The sequence below is a fragment of the Euprymna scolopes genome, chromosome 10, assembly GCF_053919585.1.
Source record: "Euprymna scolopes isolate OS-2025 chromosome 10, ASM5391958v1, whole genome shotgun sequence".
NCBI classification, from domain to species: domain Eukaryota; kingdom Metazoa; phylum Mollusca; class Cephalopoda; order Sepiida; family Sepiolidae; genus Euprymna; species Euprymna scolopes.
This window is the reverse complement of record NC_136491.1, coordinates 111,537,677-111,556,217: the sequence shown is the minus strand read 5'-3', so window position 1 is coordinate 111,556,217 and position 18,541 is coordinate 111,537,677. Positions and strand designations below refer to the sequence as shown.

At 30.2% G+C, this 18,541-nt stretch overlaps 1 protein-coding gene across 1 annotated transcript in view; it reads right to left on the bottom strand.

Moving 5' to 3' along the window:
* LOC145286206 (ADP-ribosylation factor-like protein 6-interacting protein 1) overlaps positions 1-17,238 on the bottom strand; it is a 141,218-nt gene extending 123,980 nt beyond the window's left edge. The window contains exon 1 of the mRNA XM_080135005.1: positions 16,726-17,238. Coding sequence (XP_079991131.1) covers positions 16,726-16,770 — 45 coding nt within the window. The 5' untranslated portion in view covers positions 16,771-17,238. The remainder of the gene's footprint in view (positions 1-16,725) is intronic.
* Between the last annotated feature and the right edge of the window lie 1,303 nt (positions 17,239-18,541).

Below are 18,541 nucleotides of genomic sequence, written 5' to 3'. Positions count from 1 at the left end.
AAACTTTCTGTACAATATAAGAAGATTATAAGGGTTCATTAAAAAAAAAAAAAAAAAAAAAAAAAAAAAAAAAAAAACGTAGTTTAAAAAAAAAAAAAAGTTTTAAACTTTGGGCTTTACAGGTAAATTTCTAAAAAACACTTTGTTTTAAATTTGAATATATTATTTATTGATCTTTTATCTTCAATTTGTGATATATAAAACTTTGGTACATAAATTAATTATTAAAGTTTTAATAGACATTTCAAAATGGGGGGGGGTGAATTTAAAAAAAAAACGTTTGTCTAAGATATTATATTAGGTTTATTGGAAAGAGCATAAAATTTCACATTGACCCTGAAAATATAAAAATTTAACCAATACAAAAATTGATAGATTTTTAAATTTTAAAAATTGAAAAAAATTAACTCATAAAATTCAATTGATTTCATTACATAAAAAAAAAAAAAAAAAAAAAAAAAAAAAAAAAAAATGGCTGCATGAAGGCGCGCCGGCACTTTGTAAACACCGTTTTTTAAAAAATAATATTTCTATTATTTTTTAAATAACTTTAATAGTTTATTTTGGAAGTATATTCCATAAAAAAAAATAAACACACTTTTAAAAGAGAAATTACAAGTTTTTTATATTTTATTCGCAGTTTCGTGTTAGAGGCGTCAAAAATTCCCCCAAAATTCTGATCTCCACCTAACAAACATGATAATTTGAACTGTCGTAAAACATAAAACCAATGTACTCGAGTGTAACAAGACAGTTAAGTCAATTTTTCAGAAAAATTACATAAATTACTTTACTTATAACATGCTTTAATGTATATTTTCAGCAGAATAAAATAACAAAAATCATCCAGAAAAAACAATTTCATTTTTCTTTTTGTGTGAATTAAAATAGGGTGCAGAAGCAGAACTACAATAACAAACTTATTCCTATCTAAGTAACATACATGCATGGATTTCACTAGTTTTATTCTATTGAAGAAATCTCAAACATACACGAGTGTGTTCGTATATCTGCTAAAAACTTTTCTCATCTGCATCATACACTCACGAGGCACGATTAAAAAGCGATCTCTTTGACAAAATATATCAAAAAATTGGGGGGGAAAAATCGTCCATTATTTTGTGTAGAAATATCGTCTTGTTTGAAGGGGGGGGGGTCAGATAAAAAAAAAAACAACATTGCTTTCAATGTGATTTGCAAACCATGCACACACTAATCAGTGATATGTTAGGAGTGTCAGAAATTTTGTGAAAAATAGTGAATAATTCCACCCCGTCTTTCCAAGCTTATAACTCCTCGAAAAATGTAATTCAAGCACTAATTTTTTTTTTTTAATTAAAAGGAGCAAGGACCAAGGTTTCATTAAAAAAAACAAAAAAAACAAAAAAAAAAAAAAAACAAAAGAAAAAACAATGTGGTTTTAAAAAAAAAAAAAAAAAAAAAGGTTTTAAATTTCGAACTTTACAAGTAAATTTCTAAAAAACTACTTTTTTTTTTTTTAATTCGAATATATTATTAATGACCTTTTCAATTTGTGATATATAAAACTTTGGTGAGTAAATTAATTATTTACTTTTTAATAGACACTTGAAAATGGGGGGGGGTGCATGAATTAAAAAAAAAAAAACGTTTGTCTAAAATATTATATTCAGTTTATTGGAAAAAGCATTAAATTTCACATTGACCCTGAAAATATCGTAAAAATAGAATCAATAGAAAAATTTTGATAGATTTTTAAAGTTTAAAAATTGAAAAATATTGAGTTGGTAAAATTCATTACTGTTTTTTAAAAAATAAAAAAAAATATTTCTATTACTTTTAAAATAACTTTAATAGTTTATTTTGGAAGTATAATCCATAAAGAAAATAAACAACCCACTTTTAAAAGTTTTTTATATTTTATTCACAGTTTCGTGTTAGGGGTGTCAAAAATTCCTACAAAAATTCTGATACGCCTAGTGATATGTTGGTTTCGTTTTAAATAGCAAAATTTGCGATGTTAGCCTGTGTTCATGTGGACCCATCGATAAAAACGTCCGACTTCAGTTATGCAATTTTTTTTTTTTTGCTTTCGCTTCTAGCTGAAGGCACCAAAGTCCCATTTTTTTTTTTTTTTTTTGTTAACGACTGGACAACCCCCCCCCTTTGTTCCCGTCGTCACAACTTTTTCTTTTTTTATTTCTGTTACTTTCCTGTAAATTATTTAATTTTCGAAAGAAAATGCGACAAAGAAAGCAATTTTGCAATAAAATCAGACGTTTTTAAAGCCATTTTTTTTTTTAATTATTCGCGATAAAAGGAAATAAAATGCATTCTGGTGGATTCAATTTAGTAATTAAATTATTTTTAAACATGTGTAAACCCTGTGAAAAATGACAAAAATGCTTTGCTAGTGTTTGCATTAATATTCATATAAAATAACGTCTCAGTTGAAATAAATGAAAACATCTTAAACTGTAAAATTTTTAAAAAGAAAGAAAAGAACGTATACATTGAAAACAGAAAGAGAAAGAAAACCTCTCAATATGTACAGAGTGAAGGATTTATTTATGAATTCATTTTAGACAGGAGTGGGGACACACTTGTTATTTACTTTTCTCCCTTCCCATAAACTATTGAAATCATCGTGTCCAACAATATTTTTTTGTTGTTTCTTTGTTTGAACTTGCTCAATTTTGTGTGATGGGGCAGATTTATGTTTATACATATACACATTGGTCTTTATTATAGAGCAGAAGATGGAGTTTTTTTTCACTAAACACCTTTGGTTCTATATTACATTTTTATACTTTAATATTTGGGCGACCGAAGAACACACACATAAAAAAAAAAACAGAAACAAATAGTCAACAAATAACAGTTACCAAAAGCAATAAGTTACTGTTCAATGAATTCCGATGCTCACAATGTATAAAACATTTTGACTCCTCCCTTTACTTAAAAATTCACCAAAAATCAGGGAATTAACCAATTTTAATGAAATTTTCAGTATTTATCAAATAATGATCACAGAATATAATGAATACATTATTTTTTTACTTAAATCTTAGTGGAAATGTATTATTTTGTTTAAACAAAAGATACCTTCACTAAAGTTATAGTTTTCAGTAGTAAAAAAAAAAAAAAATTTTTTAAATGCATGAATTTATTTTTGTTTTTTTTTTTAATGAAAATAAAGCATCGTAAATTGTAAAAAAAAAAAATAAAAAATAATTTTTACAAGAACATTATGAAAAAAAAAAAACACATTTATTAATAAATTCGATATCACTGGAAGAAAAATGAATTTCTCGAACTACTGATATTGCCATTCACACAAAAAAATTGTAATTGCAAAAAATATTTGTTTTTGAATTACAAATTTCGCATAATTTTTATATGTATGATTCTAATATTTTCCTTACTTGAATGAATGGAAAACTTTCGACATAATTTTTATATAATCTTGAAAAATAAAACTTAAATTTAAAAGCAGGAACATAGAAAAATAATTAAATTAAAAAATACAAACGTTCACGATAGGAATGTACAGAGGCACGGCTGGATGAAAAAAAAAAAAAAAGAAAAACAGCACCCCCTACCTACCTGAGGTCATTTTCAAACAGCCTTTCGACTGTCTGAAATTTTGGGCTTCCATATAATTTATGTGATGAGGAATTTGTTTACTTTCAGTTGAACAAAGCGAGAATTTAAAAAGATTTTTTTTTTTTAATTTCATTCAATATCTTAAGACTTTACTAATTAACCTTGAAATAGACCCAGAAAAATATCTTTCAAAGGATTTTTACAATGAATTTATTTAACTCCAAATTTTAGCTGAATTAGTTAGCTTACTGTGAAAACGTTTTTCATAACTTTTTTTTTTATGTGTTCAAATATTTATTTTCTTTTTGGAAATTAACTTTAGTCTTTACCTACTTCTTACCTACTTAATTCTTTTGTGTTTCAAAAGAGTTTAAAGCACTTTTATTGTATCTAAATAATTCATGCAAATCCCAGACATTGCCCGGGTTTGAATGATGATCAACGAATGTTTCACACTCCTATATTTTTTTTGTCATCAAAATCCGGGAAATCGCCTGGGAGGAAGCTTCACATGCCTCCATGCAGTAACTTAGTCCAAAATATGTTATTCCACACTGCACTCTAGAGAACTTACTGTTTCTTTCATAAAATTATTTTGTATAAACTTCTTTCCAGTTAATGAAAAAAAAACAAACAAAAAAATAAAACGCTATCAACTTACCCACACTAGAATTTTCACAACCCATTGTTTTATCATTGATAATTATCGAGGGAGGGGGATATTCTGAGACAAAACTTAACTAAGATCAATCCCAGACTTATACACTAAAGTTTTGTAAATTAAAAAAAAAAAATCTGTTCAACTGTTTCGGAATCTATAAGGAACTAACTCACACACAGACAAAAGTTGCATTTATATATAAGTTTTTTTCTCACTGATATAAATATTAAGTGTACATTTTCTATTTGAAAATTATTAAAACAAAACTCGTTAATATTGATACGTGAAAGACTAAATAAAGGTTAACTAATTTGCATATTCTTTGAAAAACGAACTAATTAAGTATTCGTTTTTTATGGTTTCTTATTGAATGATTGGTTTCATTTAACTATTACAGTTCTATTTATGCATATTTTCTATATTGTGCATAATTGTGTAGCATTTAGGATAAAACGACTAACAAAAGCACATACATATATATATATATATATATATATATATATATATATATATATATATACATTAAATAGCATTGCCTATGTATGCAGAAATTGTCTACCAAACTCCTCTCTGAATTTTTGGTCTCCAGACTTGAAACTTTATGTATATGGGCTCTACGAACAAATTTATCTTTAGTTGACCTTTCACAACTAAATATTTTCGTTTACTAGCCAAACCCCACATGAAGATTTTTCTGTGTTTTTTTTTTTTTTTAATAAGTGTAATTCTAAATATACAGCAAATTTTATGTTGATACTTAAAAGGTATAAACATTCTAATTTCTTAAGATATTCTTTTTAAACAGACTTCGTTTAAAAAAAAAAAAAAAAAAAAGTATATTGTTCTATTAAACTTTTGTTTAAATAATTTAACTTTGTTCGTTTTATATTTGAAAAAAAAAAAAAAAAGTTGAAAAGATATTTTTCACTCAGTAGTGAGCTTTGGAAGACTCAGTGAAAGAAATACAATTGCCAAAAGATAAGCGTTTCATTAATTTTAGTCGCCACTTTGAAAAAAAAATCACTTGCAAATGCAACTGTTTCACTCGCAATGTAGAGCCCTGGTATAAAAGGTATTTGGAACACTTTCAATTTGGTTTTTAGGGAGTAAAATAGTTGGTAAGGGGTCAAAATTAAAAAAAAAAAAAAGAAAAAACACCATTGACCTTGGCCTGGAGAAAGTCAACTATACCCATTTCTTTCTGCACATGCACTATTTAACAGTTATAAGTTAAAAAAGCATTTTTTTTTTTTTTTGCAGGTTTTGTATACGTATGGATTTAGATCATACGCAAATGCACAAGGCTGGAAAGCTGTATGTCTTGATTTAATTCCAACTGATGGCAACCAAGTCACTTTGTTTTTATTTACTTTTGAAATCATTGGGTACAATAATCGATAGAGAATTGGCTCTATAATAAATACAACGACCGCATGAATTAAAATATAATATTTCAGCATATTTTACGATCGGGCAATGCCGGGCAACTTGTTAGTATATTATAAAAATGTTCCATCCAAGGAATGGTCTCTACCAAACTACTGTCAATTTTTGGTCTACAGTCTTGAAATTTAACATATGGGGCATTTGGACCTGTGGAATTACTTCGATTTGGCTTTTTTTTTTTTTTTTTTTTTTTTTTTTTTTTTACATAGGCATCACCACTTAAGGTCCAAAGGCCACTTGAGGATAAAGGTTAACGAGTGTACAGTAGTCATTGGACAATATAGTATTCTTAGTGATGGAAATTTGGTAAATTTTTTAACTTAAGTGGAATGGCTCATCAAGAACTTGTTTATGTTGGACTTTTAACAAAAAAAGACTGATAGAAGGATCAAAATTGAAAAAAAACGGGACTTGGCAGGCGTAAGCCAACTTAATACGAATCTGCAAATATACATTTATATGGTTAACTACATTAAGTTTTGATATACATGTATCTTTAGATCAGATGGTAGCGAATACTGCTGGAGAGCAAAATGTTTTGGTTTTGAATCTAATTGCTGGCACCCAAGTCATTTTTTTTTTAACTTGTGAAAATTACTACTATATATATATTGGGTACAATATAATAATCAATAGAGAATTAACTATAATAATAAATTTGAAAAAAATCTGCATAAATTAAAATATTTTACGACTGGGCAACACTGGGTTGCCTGCTGGTTATCTATCTATATATATAAAAGCGAAAATGTATGTATGTATGTTTGTGTGTCTGCTAAAAACTTTTGACCGACGGAACAAAAATTCACAAACTTGGTATCATATTAAAGCCCCACCCTCCGGACGACAAATATCGAAAAATTAGCCCGAAAGGACCATCAGAAGTGCGTCAACTGATCGATTTTCTGCAGGGTCCCCCAAAAAGTGACATTTTAATGTTAAACATTACATATTTTTAAATCGATTTATAACTGCCCCAAAAAATACGGGCACCAATTCTTCTACATAAAGTATACACGGGGCCGTTTATTTTGGGTCAACTTGTATTTAAAACCCGCTGAGTCATGTCATGTGATCTTGACGTCAGCAAGCTCTAATGGTAGTCTGAATTTACAAAAACATGTTATCGGTAAAAAAAAAAAAAAATTAACCCTTACACAAGCTAAACTATGAACTTCTACGCTATGGCAACGTTACCAAAGTTATTAGCACATTCAAAATAGTTAGATACGATAGTTAAACGAAAAATAACAAGCCAAAAATGTGAAGTAAAAAAAAAAAAAAAAAAAAAAAAAAAAAAAAAAAATGCTTACAAAAAATATTAACGATCAAAGTTTTTACAAAAAAAAAACAAAAAAAAACAGCCAGACGCCATTTTCCAGTCTTTAGAGTAAGGAAGACGAAGTGAGAGAGAGAGACATACACAAACGCAAACAGAGAGAGAGAGAGAGAGAGACAGATAGAGAGAGATGTCTAGACAGGAAACGAAATACGTAATTTAATAAAAAAATAAAATACTGCTACATCATCTCGTAACGCTCCCGCGATGACCTCATTTAGTGGCTATCTGTCAATCAAACCTCTTTCACTCGCTTTATAAGCCTTATTTTAACACTATAAGCAATTCCTCTTACTCTTAGCCTAGACAGTTAAGTGTTTGGAGTTAGTTTCACCTCCGCGTTCCAGGTTCAATCCAGCCTAACGACCAAAACTATTTTTTTTTCTTTTACATCTTTAGACACGCGGGCAACATATATATATATATATATATATATATATATAATGGCAAGTAAGCTACACAGGGGCTTCCGCGTTCCATCTTTGTAAATATCTATATATTAATACGATGACGTGTGTGTTATTTTGTGTGTCACACTTTAATCTTTTTTCTTCAGAGTGACTGTCGTTTATGACCTTCCATTTCTTGTAATAAATAATTTTACCATAAATTCTAAAGTTTTGGTTTCGGTTATAGCTGATGACTCAAGTCACCTATTTTTTTGCCTGGTGAAAGTATACCCCCCCCACACACACACACACCACCTGTAAAAAAATTAAACTACAGTTGTTAGGGGGAGCAGTAAAATAGCGGGCACTGACGCCCATGGTCAAAATGAATGTACTGTGCCAAAGTAGCAATGTTAGTATCTATAAACCCATTCTTAACATGGATATTTGATTATGCGATGTGATTTTTCTGTGCTTTCACCTAACGTGTCAACATTGTGTCATGAGAAAAAGAAACAACCAAAAAGAAAAAAAAAATACATTGCTGCGGCCCTGAACAAGCATTCCCAAATCTTTTAAAAGGGTAAACATGTCAAACGGTTGACCTTAATTGGGTTGCCATACTCTACTAAATATACGAAGCTAAATCTTTCAGAAAAAAATGGCAAAGAAAAGGCCAAATTAGTCAGATTTTCACAAACAAAAAAGCCAAATTCGAAAAACAAATAATGTGTGTGTAAAGATATAAAAATTTATGTTTTTTTACACATCAGTATAGTTATATTTTGTGTGCTTGTGTAGATTGATGTTTTAAACAGAAGAATTTCATATATATATACTGAAGAGTTTTGCTTCCAAATAATCGCATTTTTATTACGATTTGTTCAAAAACAAAAAAAAAAAAACGGAATTTTATTAAAAAAGATGTTTCAGAAATAAAATAGTTGGCAAAAAAATAAGTTTGTTTTATTTCGTTCAATAAACTTTCATATTTTTTGTTGCAGCATAATATAAAAAAAAATAAATAAACAATTGGTAATGTCTTCACTTTAGTACATTTAATTTAATAAAAGAAATATATTGTGGAAGTAAAATTGTTCGCAAAAAAATAAGTTTTTATATCGTTCAAACTTCTGTAATTTTCTTTCAGCAAAAAAAAAAAAACAAATATTTGGGAGTTAACCTCTTCAGTTAAGTCCAGAGTCAATTACACGTCATTATAGTTATATTTTGTGTAGATTGTGATGTTAAAAACTGGCGCATGTCATTACCTCGAGAGAATCTTCATGCAAGCTGAAATGTTATGCGTGGTTTGTTTTTATTATTTTTTACATTTCCCCACATTTTTTCACTCGTTTTTAAAGGACATGTACATCTTTGCAATTTATGACTATAATGAATTGCAGTTTCACTTAATGCCATAACCAGCAAATTCTAGCATTGCTACAAATATAATTTGCTGATTTCTTTCTGTCCTCCCGTGAGAAGAATAGCATTCTTTGAAACTCCATGGAATAAGGACTTTCTATACTAGAAATTGTTTGAGTAATTTGGTAGAGACCGCAGAGGTCAATTTTTTTTAACTTTGACCCCAATATTGACCTTTACACATTTGTTTTGATCTCAAATCAAAATAAAAAGTTGACCCATGTCCAAGTTACCTATATCTAAAATTTCAAGTGTGTAGACCCAAAATTGGCAGAGTAGTTTGATAGAGTCTACAAAGGTCAACTCTTTCAACTTTGACCTTCTGGCAGCGAAATTTTCGCCCCAAAATTAATTAAAATGCTTGCCGCATGTCTGAATACCTGTTATGTAAAAATTCAAATGTTTAGACCAAAAATTCGATGAGTAGTTTGCTAGACACCGTAAAGGTCAAATCTTTTGAACTTTGACAGCTTAAATTTTCGACCCAAACCGATTAAAAAGCTTACCCTATCTCAGAATACCCTTTATGTAAAATTTCAAATGTTTAAACCAGAAATTGGCTGAGTAATTTGATAGAGACCACAGAGATCAAATTTTTTTTAACTTTACCCCAAAAGTTAAAAAGTTTGACCCATGTCCAAGCAACCTACACTTAAAATTTCAAGTGTTTAGACACAAAATTGGTGGAAGTTTGATAGCATTTTCAAAGGTCAAATTGTTGAACTTTGACAGCCAAATTTCTGGCTGAAAACCGATTAAAAAGATTTTCCCAATTCTCAACATCCCTTAAATCTCAAAATCTCAAGTCTATAGACTGAAAATTGACAGTAGTTTGGTAGGGAAATGCGCGCACACACACACACACACACTTTTAAAGATATACTAGCAGTTCTGCCTGGCTTTGCTCGGGCCCTATGTACTGTTCATAACTTGCCCCACATGTGAATACACTTTATGTAAGATTTCAAATGTTTAGACAAAAATTTGAGTAATTTCATAGAGACCGCAGAGGTCAATTTTTTTTTTTTTTTTTTTTAACTTTTTTTTAACTAAAGCATTTATTATTTTGATCTCAAATCAAAAGACAAAGTTTGACCCATGTCCAAGTTACCTACATCTAACATTTCAAGTCTTTAGACCCAAACTTGGCGGATGAATTTGATACAATCTGCAATGGTCAACTCTTTCAACTTTGACCTTTTAGCAGCTAAATTTTTACCCAAAACCTGATTAAAATGCTTGCCACATGTCTGAATACCCATTATGTATAAATTTCAAATGTTTAAATCCAAAATTGGCCGAGTAGTTTGCTAGACACCGCAAAGGTCAAATCTTTTGAACTTTGACTCCTTGTAAGTTCAAATTTTCGACCCAAACCGACTAAAAAGCTTACTCTATCTTTGAATACCCTTTATGTAAAATTTCAAATATTTAGACCAGAAATTGACTGAGTAATTTGTTAGAGACCACAGAGGTCAATTTTATTTTTAACTTTGACCCCCCCCCCATTTTGACCTCTTAACATTTATTTTTTTGAGCTCAAAATAAAGTTAAAAAAGTTTGATCCATGTCCAAGTAACCTACATTTAAAATTTCAAGTGTTTAAACTCAAAATTAGCAGAGGAGTTTGGTAGAGTATTCAAAGGTCAAATCGTTGAACTTTGACAACCAAATTTCTGGCCGAAAACCGATTAAAAAGATTTTTCTCAAATTTCAATACACCTTATGTCAAATTTCGAGTCTTTAGACCGAAAATTGACAGTTATTTGGTAGGGAAATGTACACAGACACACACGCAGACAGACATTTTCACTTCTATAGATATATAGATAGATATTAAAGAGTTTAGCTTCCAAATACTTGAATGTTTTTTTTTACAATTTGTTTCGAGGGAAAAAAAATACCTAATTTTAATAAAAGAAATATGTTGCATAAATAAAATAGTTGGCAATAGTTAGTTTTATTTCATTCAATAAACTTCCATATTTTTTTGCAATAATTTATAAAATGCAAATATTTGAGAGCTAACCTCTCCAATTTAGCCTAGAAAATTTAATAAAATAAATATTTTGCAGAAGTAAAAATGTTGGCAAAAAATAAGTTTGTTTTATTATGTTCAATAAACTTCCCTAATATTTTTTTCGGCATAATAAAAAGAAAAAGAAAGAAAATAAAAATAAAAAGAAAGAAAATAAAAATAAAAAGAAAGAAACACAAATAATTTGGGAGCTAACCCCTTCAATTTAGTCTAGAGTTAAGTACACGTCAGTATAGTTATATTTTATGTGCTTGTGTAGATGTGATGGTTGAAACGCATTTCATATATATATATATTTGAAGAATTTAGCTTCCAACTAATTGCATGTTTTTTACATTTGTTAAAAAAAAAAGAAAAAAAGGAAAAAAATATCAGAAATTTTATTTATTGAAGTATGTTGCGGAAATTAAATAGTTGGAAAAAAATAAGTTCATTTTATTGTCTTCAATAAACTTCCATATTTTTTACCTATAAAAGTTGTCAAGTTGCATGAAAAAGATGAAGTAATTGACAAATAAACTTCAGTATATTTTTAATTTCTTTTTTTTTTTTTTTTGGTGTTGTTTTTGAGGGGCTAAAGTATTCAATATATAAATATATATATGTAAAGCAGTTTCAAACATCACCAATGATATGAAAAGTTAACCGCAAGGACTGGTCAATTTATTTGTTATTTTGACGAAACCGTCTTAATATGTCTCTTAGTGACGCCATATTTTAATGTGAGTAAGTGTTTGTTTAATAAGCAAAGAATTGGATCCCAGAAAATGAGAATTTTCAAAGCTCAGCCAATCAGAATGGACGGAATTTGCCAAGGGAGTCTTTATTATTTATGAATCAGAAATTGGAAAGATTATGTTAGGTCTATGTATGTAGCCAGTTATGATTTCGTAATAACAGAATCTGTGGGACATGTAGAATGCATTCCGGTGACAACTGGTAGCAGTGGTAGTACTAAATATTTAGAGAGAAAAACAGGGATTTCTTCCTCTAAAGAGGTTGCGATTGTGATGGTGTTGCTCATAGGACGCAATGTAGAATTTTAATGTCACATCTAAATGTGTCTTAAATGATGTTTGAAAGCTACATAAGATAGTGGCTATCAGCCTATATGTATTGAATTTGTGTGGCATCTGCTGTTGCAAATCCACAATACTTTGGCCAGAGGGGAATTTCTGCAGATATTTTATTATGGAGATTTTACCAAAAATTCTTTGTAAGTTTTGGTTTCAGTTTCGATTATAGCTGAAGGAACTCAAATTATATATATTTCACCAAAACCTCTGGCCTTGGTGGAGGGGAGATTAAAACTTGATGCTATGGTTTCAAGTAATCTGAAATAACAGCAAGGGGAGACTTCATTCCAAATATTTCTCATGTTACATTTCCTCTCTTTTGGAAATAGGGTTCGATTATGAATATCTTCAGTATCAAATAATCCTTATACACTGTGAAATTTACTTTATGTATGAAAACCAAAGACGGGAGATATAACATGAGAAATATGGGGAATCAAGCCTTCCCTTGCTGTTATTTCAAATCATTTGAAACCGTAGCAGCAAGTTTTAATCTCCTCTCCATCAAGGCCAGAGGTTTGGGGGAATATCAGATATTTTGTAATTCATATGCAAAACTAGGAAAACAAATGACTATAATTGAAACATTTTATGGCTGTAAAAAATGATGGATGATTCCCCTTAATTTGCAACCTTCCATAGCCCACTACACAATTCAGGTCATTAGCTTTCCAACAAGCCTTCATTTGGTAAATTCTGATCTTGCTGAGATTTGGAACTTATAAAATTGCCACAAAAGGTAGTATATCTATGGATATATCTATACTGGTAGCCAAATTGAATATTAAAATGCTCATATCTGGTTCTATAGGATGAAACTACATGAAAATTTGCAGGATTTTTGAAGATTATAATATTATTGTATGGTTAAAATTTTATGACAATAGATAAAAAAGAACCCATATTTTCAAACCAATAAAATATGCTCAATTTAGCCCCATTTGTATATAGTATCTTGCTGGCCAGCTTCAGTTGTCTCCCCTGTGCATACAGGCACTAATACATATTTTCTTTTTTTTCTTCTTCATAAGTTTTGGTTTCGATTTAAGCTGATGCACCCAAGTCACATGGAAATATTTTTTTTATTTTGAAATCACAACTTTATAATATATAAGAATGGACAGAAAACTGACACTATAATAGTATTTACAAAATATGCATAAATTAAAATATCATATTTAAGTGTATCTTACGACCGGGCTATGCCAGGCACCCATACTAGCCGAGATAAATACTTCTGCAGTTTTAACAAGAAAGCTACAATAATATCAGGGCATCTCCATTTACACTGAACATCCACAGAATGCCAACATCAATATATTACATATGAAAGAGTTCTGTGGAATTTCCACAGGTCCTACTAGTCTTAATAATATTAAGACTATGAACTGTCCCAGCACCCTTGCTTGCTTGAATCTTGTAATAAATAATTTTATCAAGAATTCTTCATAAGTTTTAGTTTCGGTTCTAGTTGGTGGCACTCAAATCTTTTTTTTTTTTTTTTTTACTTTTGAAATCGCTACGATATATTGAGTACAATATAATATACAATAATCGATAGAAAAATGACACTGTAATAATATATATTAAATCTGCATAAATTAAAATATTATATTTAAGCGTATTTTACGACCGGCCAAGGTCGGGCGCCTCTGCTAGTATTTTCATAAATACTACTAACTTGCTCTACTCACGTATTGAGCACTATTGAAGTAAATACTGAAAATCGATACATGATATATCTTCCTTATAACATTTTATGTGAATACATGAAATGTGCGTGTGTGTTAATTTCACTAATACATTTGTGAGAAAGTGATATATTCCTCCTACCACCTGAGAGTCTATGACTGTTTTATTGTGCAACTAGTCTAAAAGGAAAACGCCGAAGTAAAAACAGTCTTTTTCTGCTCATCCTATCCTGAACTTTTTGACTTTTGACTCAAGCAATACAGGTTTACAAGATATGCAGCGCAATCCTTCATTCACTTTAGATTCCTTCTCGTGAGCATCCTTAAAAACAGTTTCCACAAGGACATCTTATCTCTGTATTAGATTAAACAATAACGTCATATTTAGAAACCCATTCTTAACATGGGGAGAGGTTGGGGTTTTTTTTTTTTTTTTAATTACTCTGTACTTTCACATAACATGCAGAATAATACCGACTGTGCTATTTTTTTTTTTTTAGATAGGATTCTAAAATTGAATTCAATTTTACGGTATCTTTTATAATACCGTAAAATTGAATTCAATTTTAGAATCCTATCTAAAAAAAAAAAAAAAAAATAGCACAGTCGGTATTATTCTGCATAAGTATCAATTATTTTTTCAATAATGTTATTACTTATCAAGGCCAAAGACCACTTGAGGATAAGAGTTCATGATATTGTCAATTGGACGATGAACAATACTATGAAAGGATTGGAAACGACGAATGGAAATGAATAAAATCTAATTATTTAATGGAATGATTCATAAATGGATCGCTTTTGGCTATGAACAAAGTGGAGTATCTGCTCTGCTCGCACACTTATCGCCAGTCAGTGAAAGAGAAATCATTCTAGACTGGGATAATTTTTTTTATTTTTATCTCAATCCAGGGTAAAAGAGCTGGATTTTGCTCATTAAAAAGTGACCTTGTTTCTAACTCTGCCCTCATGGGGAGACTATTAAGTAGAGATTCGCATGCTACTCGACCAAAGTATATAATGGTAAAAATGTTACTTTCAACATCATAAATTGGTTTAATGAAAATTAAAAGATTTTAATTCTACGTGCCGGCATTTTTTGTGAAAAGAATCGATTATTTTAATTATTTAAAAGATGCGCTTGAAGAAGACCGGAAGGGTACATCGGCCGAAACGTTGTGGGTATAACAGATGATAACAGTAGTCCGAATAAATCAAAAAAATCATAATTTGTGATAAGATAGTTTGAAAATAAAGTAATGGTACTTATGCACTTATGTTACCGTGTTGAAATAATATTATTTTGAAAGCCATTCTTAACATGGGAAGGGGAGAGTGTTTTGTAACTATTCTGTACTTCCACATGACAATTTAATAATAATAAAAAAAAAAAGATACCGTGAAACTTAAATTTAAATTACTATTTAAAAAAGAGCACGGTAACACAAGTGCATAAGCACCAAAGTAGCTAAAAAAAATATTTTTGTACTTACGCAGAATACGGACAGTGTTGAAATAACTGCCCCTTCGGCGTAAATACCTGCGACTAGCAGCAAAATCCCACCCCTTCAAGGTCTCTAGATGCTGGAAATCCGTCTCTTCTAATAGTTTATTCCCTAGAAATACTACTTTGAAATTCCCTCCCTGTTTCCCCGCTTCCCTAGCTGTACTGACATGCAGAAATTTAAATGTAATGTGAACACATTTTGTTGCTCAACTCCCTACATAGGGTCCCTGTAAATATGGTCTTTAAATAGTAGCCACTTAAGTCCAAGTGACACTGTTCCTTGTTCCGGATGATTAAGAGTAATAAATAAAATGACATTTAGAAACCCATTCTTAAGATGGGGAGGGGTGCGGGTTTTTTTTTTTTTTTTTTTTTTTTTTAACTATTCTGTACTCTCACCTATTGCAAAATTGGGTACTCATGCAGAGAGTGATCCGTAACGTTATTATTTAAAACGCCATTCTGAACAATGGTGAGGGAGGGCGTTTTGTACCTATTCTGTACTTTAACCTTACAATTGAATAGAATAAAAAAAAATAAATAAATAAAAACTTTAATTAAACGTGAAAATACGATTTTAAAAAATAGCGCGGCTCTGCACTGCACTGCATTAGCACCTAAAATTGAATTTAACTTGAAAATCCTATTTAAAAATATATAAAAATAACACGGTCTGTATTCTGTCATATTAACCGAAATTGGACTAAAGAAAGGGTACTTATGCACTTATGTTACCGTGTTGAAATAATGTTATTTAGAAAGCCATTCTTAACATGGGGGGTGTTTTGTAATTATTCTGTAATTTCACCTCACAATTTAATAAAAAATGATATCGTAAAACTTGAAACTACTACTTTAAAAATTAGCACGGTAACATAAGTGCATCATAAGCACCGAAGAAAAACTTATATTTTATGATAAAACCGTTTTAAAAGCTTTGTTATTTGGGTGCTAATGCAGAGAGTGATCCGCGCTATTTTATTTTACATCGTATTTCCATGTTTAATTAAAGTTTTATATGTTGTTTTTTTTTTATTCAATTGTAAGGTTAAAGTACAGAATAGGTACAAAACACCCTCCCCATGTTAAGAATGGCTTTTTAAATAATACCGTTATTATTTCAGCACGGATCACTCTCTGCATGAGTACCGTTATTTGAAATAACAAATAAAACGCGGTTTCTTTCTGTCTTTATTGAAATGGTAATTTCTATCTTAACAATAAAAACAATGGTCAACAAGGTATTACAAACTATCAATTTATTTAAAACAAAGAAGTTATTTTGAGAATTAAGTTCCCAACGTAAATAATTTAATTTACTTGAAAAATAAGTCACACAGTCAAAATTAAAATTTATTTACGTTTAAAGTTTAAACTAATTTTAAATTTGAACTGAAAATTCAGACTTTTTCTCTTTTAATTCTTAACGATATATCGTGTTTACACTTAGTTCTGAAGTGCCACACAAGTTATTACGGCAATGAATGAACGAAAATAGTGGCTTATCTTGATTTTAAGCATCAACACGAATCGTGATTAGTAAACGTTAATGCTTTTTATCTTACCTTTTCTTCATGGAGTTCGTGGTTTGGTTCGCACTCACCCGCCATTTTTTTCGGCTAAAGAAGAAAAAAATTGGTTGCTTTTTCCTCTCGACTGGGAATAGAAGAACATCAACCGATGCGTTCGTTTTCGTGCACCGTTATTCCGTGGGAATGACGGAAGTCAACTCGACTGTTCGTTTTTACATCAACCGTAATTCCATCGGAATGACGTCAGGCTCGAACTCCTCCTCACGATGAACCTAATTTTTCTTCCTTTCTTTCTATTTAAACTTTTTTTCTTTTATTTTATTTTACTTTTCTTTTTTCGTTTACTTTTCTTTTTTCTCCTTTTTTTTTTTTCTTTAATCTATTTTTCGACTCGGGTAGCTCAGGGCAATTTTAGTTTACCGGTAAAAAAGTGAATAAAAAAAGGTTAATAAAATACTGAAAAATTTGGTTCTTACAATTCAATCTAAAGACAAAACTTGTACGCACTCGTCACGGAACGGAAATGCCTTATTCCAAAAATCACATAAATTATAACCAAGTAGTTTTATTTTTATAAGGAAAATCATTTTCAAATGATTTAAAACGATTAACGTGAAATCCGTAGCATTACTAGGCTGATCTCGCAAGTGTCATTTTGAAGTTTCACTTCTCTTAGGCTAGTTGCTCAACCAAGGCTTGAGAGTCTATTCTATTCTACTATTTAATTAATGGCACAATAAGAGAAAAATAAACCTACTTAGATAAGAAACTGACCCTCCTTGCTAAAAATTGAACAAGTAAGCTTAAAAATAAAAGTTTATGAATCTAAAGTCTTTTTTTTTTTAATTCAGAGCAGAATTATGATTAAATCATAAAAACTAGTTTTTGATAGTGTTCTTGAGTATTACCAAGAACCACACTGACAATTAATGTAAATTGGGTATAAAAATTATTTTCAATTAGTAAATGCAACTTGTAAATTTGATATTCCCATGAAACTTCCACTTTTGAAGGAAAACAGTTCAACTGGCGCAAGATTAATATTTTAATGGAATATGCTCTGATGAACTTATTGCACTTGTGCCCCCTTGCCCTACATATCTCCAACAAACCTTCTTAGCAACAAAATCTCACCCCTTCACTGTTGAGGCCCCTAAATGCCAGAAAGCTTTCTACTTTAATAGTTTCTTCACTCAAACAGCTATGGAATTCCCTTCCTGCTACCTGTTTCCTTGACTGTGCAGATATACAGAAGTTTAAATGTAATGTAAACCAACATCTTGTTAATCTTTCCTAGGCATGGTCCCAAATAGTAGCCCCTTACGTTCAAGTGGCGATATTCCTTGCTGGGGTGAACGTGAGCAAAAACAAAAAGAGTGAGTGCCACTTTGGTAAATGCTGAGTGTTTTTTTTTCCTACTTGTAATCTTCATCTTTTCAAGACTAAGGTCAATAAGCATCTCTTGTCTTTTGCAATAATCATCTTTCATTCTTGTTAGATCCTTACATCAGGTGACTTCATGCTTTGTCTAGAGTGATATCCATTTAAAAAAAAAATACAATATGTGACCTATCGAGTTGTTCACATTCCAACATGGGATCTACCTATTAGCTCCAACCTTAATTAACCCTAGCAATTCATGTTAACACACCGGTTCTTGTTTGATCATCAAAGTTAAGAAACGTTGAGCCTGGTTAGTATCAAATGGGTGACCATTTAGGCATACCAAGCACTGTATGTAGGAGAACATTGACATTTCTCTACAAAAACCTAACATCATTATTTCCCTTGATAGCAACATGTATGTCACTGGGGACCACTTGTGAATTTCCTACTCCCCTGAAACTTC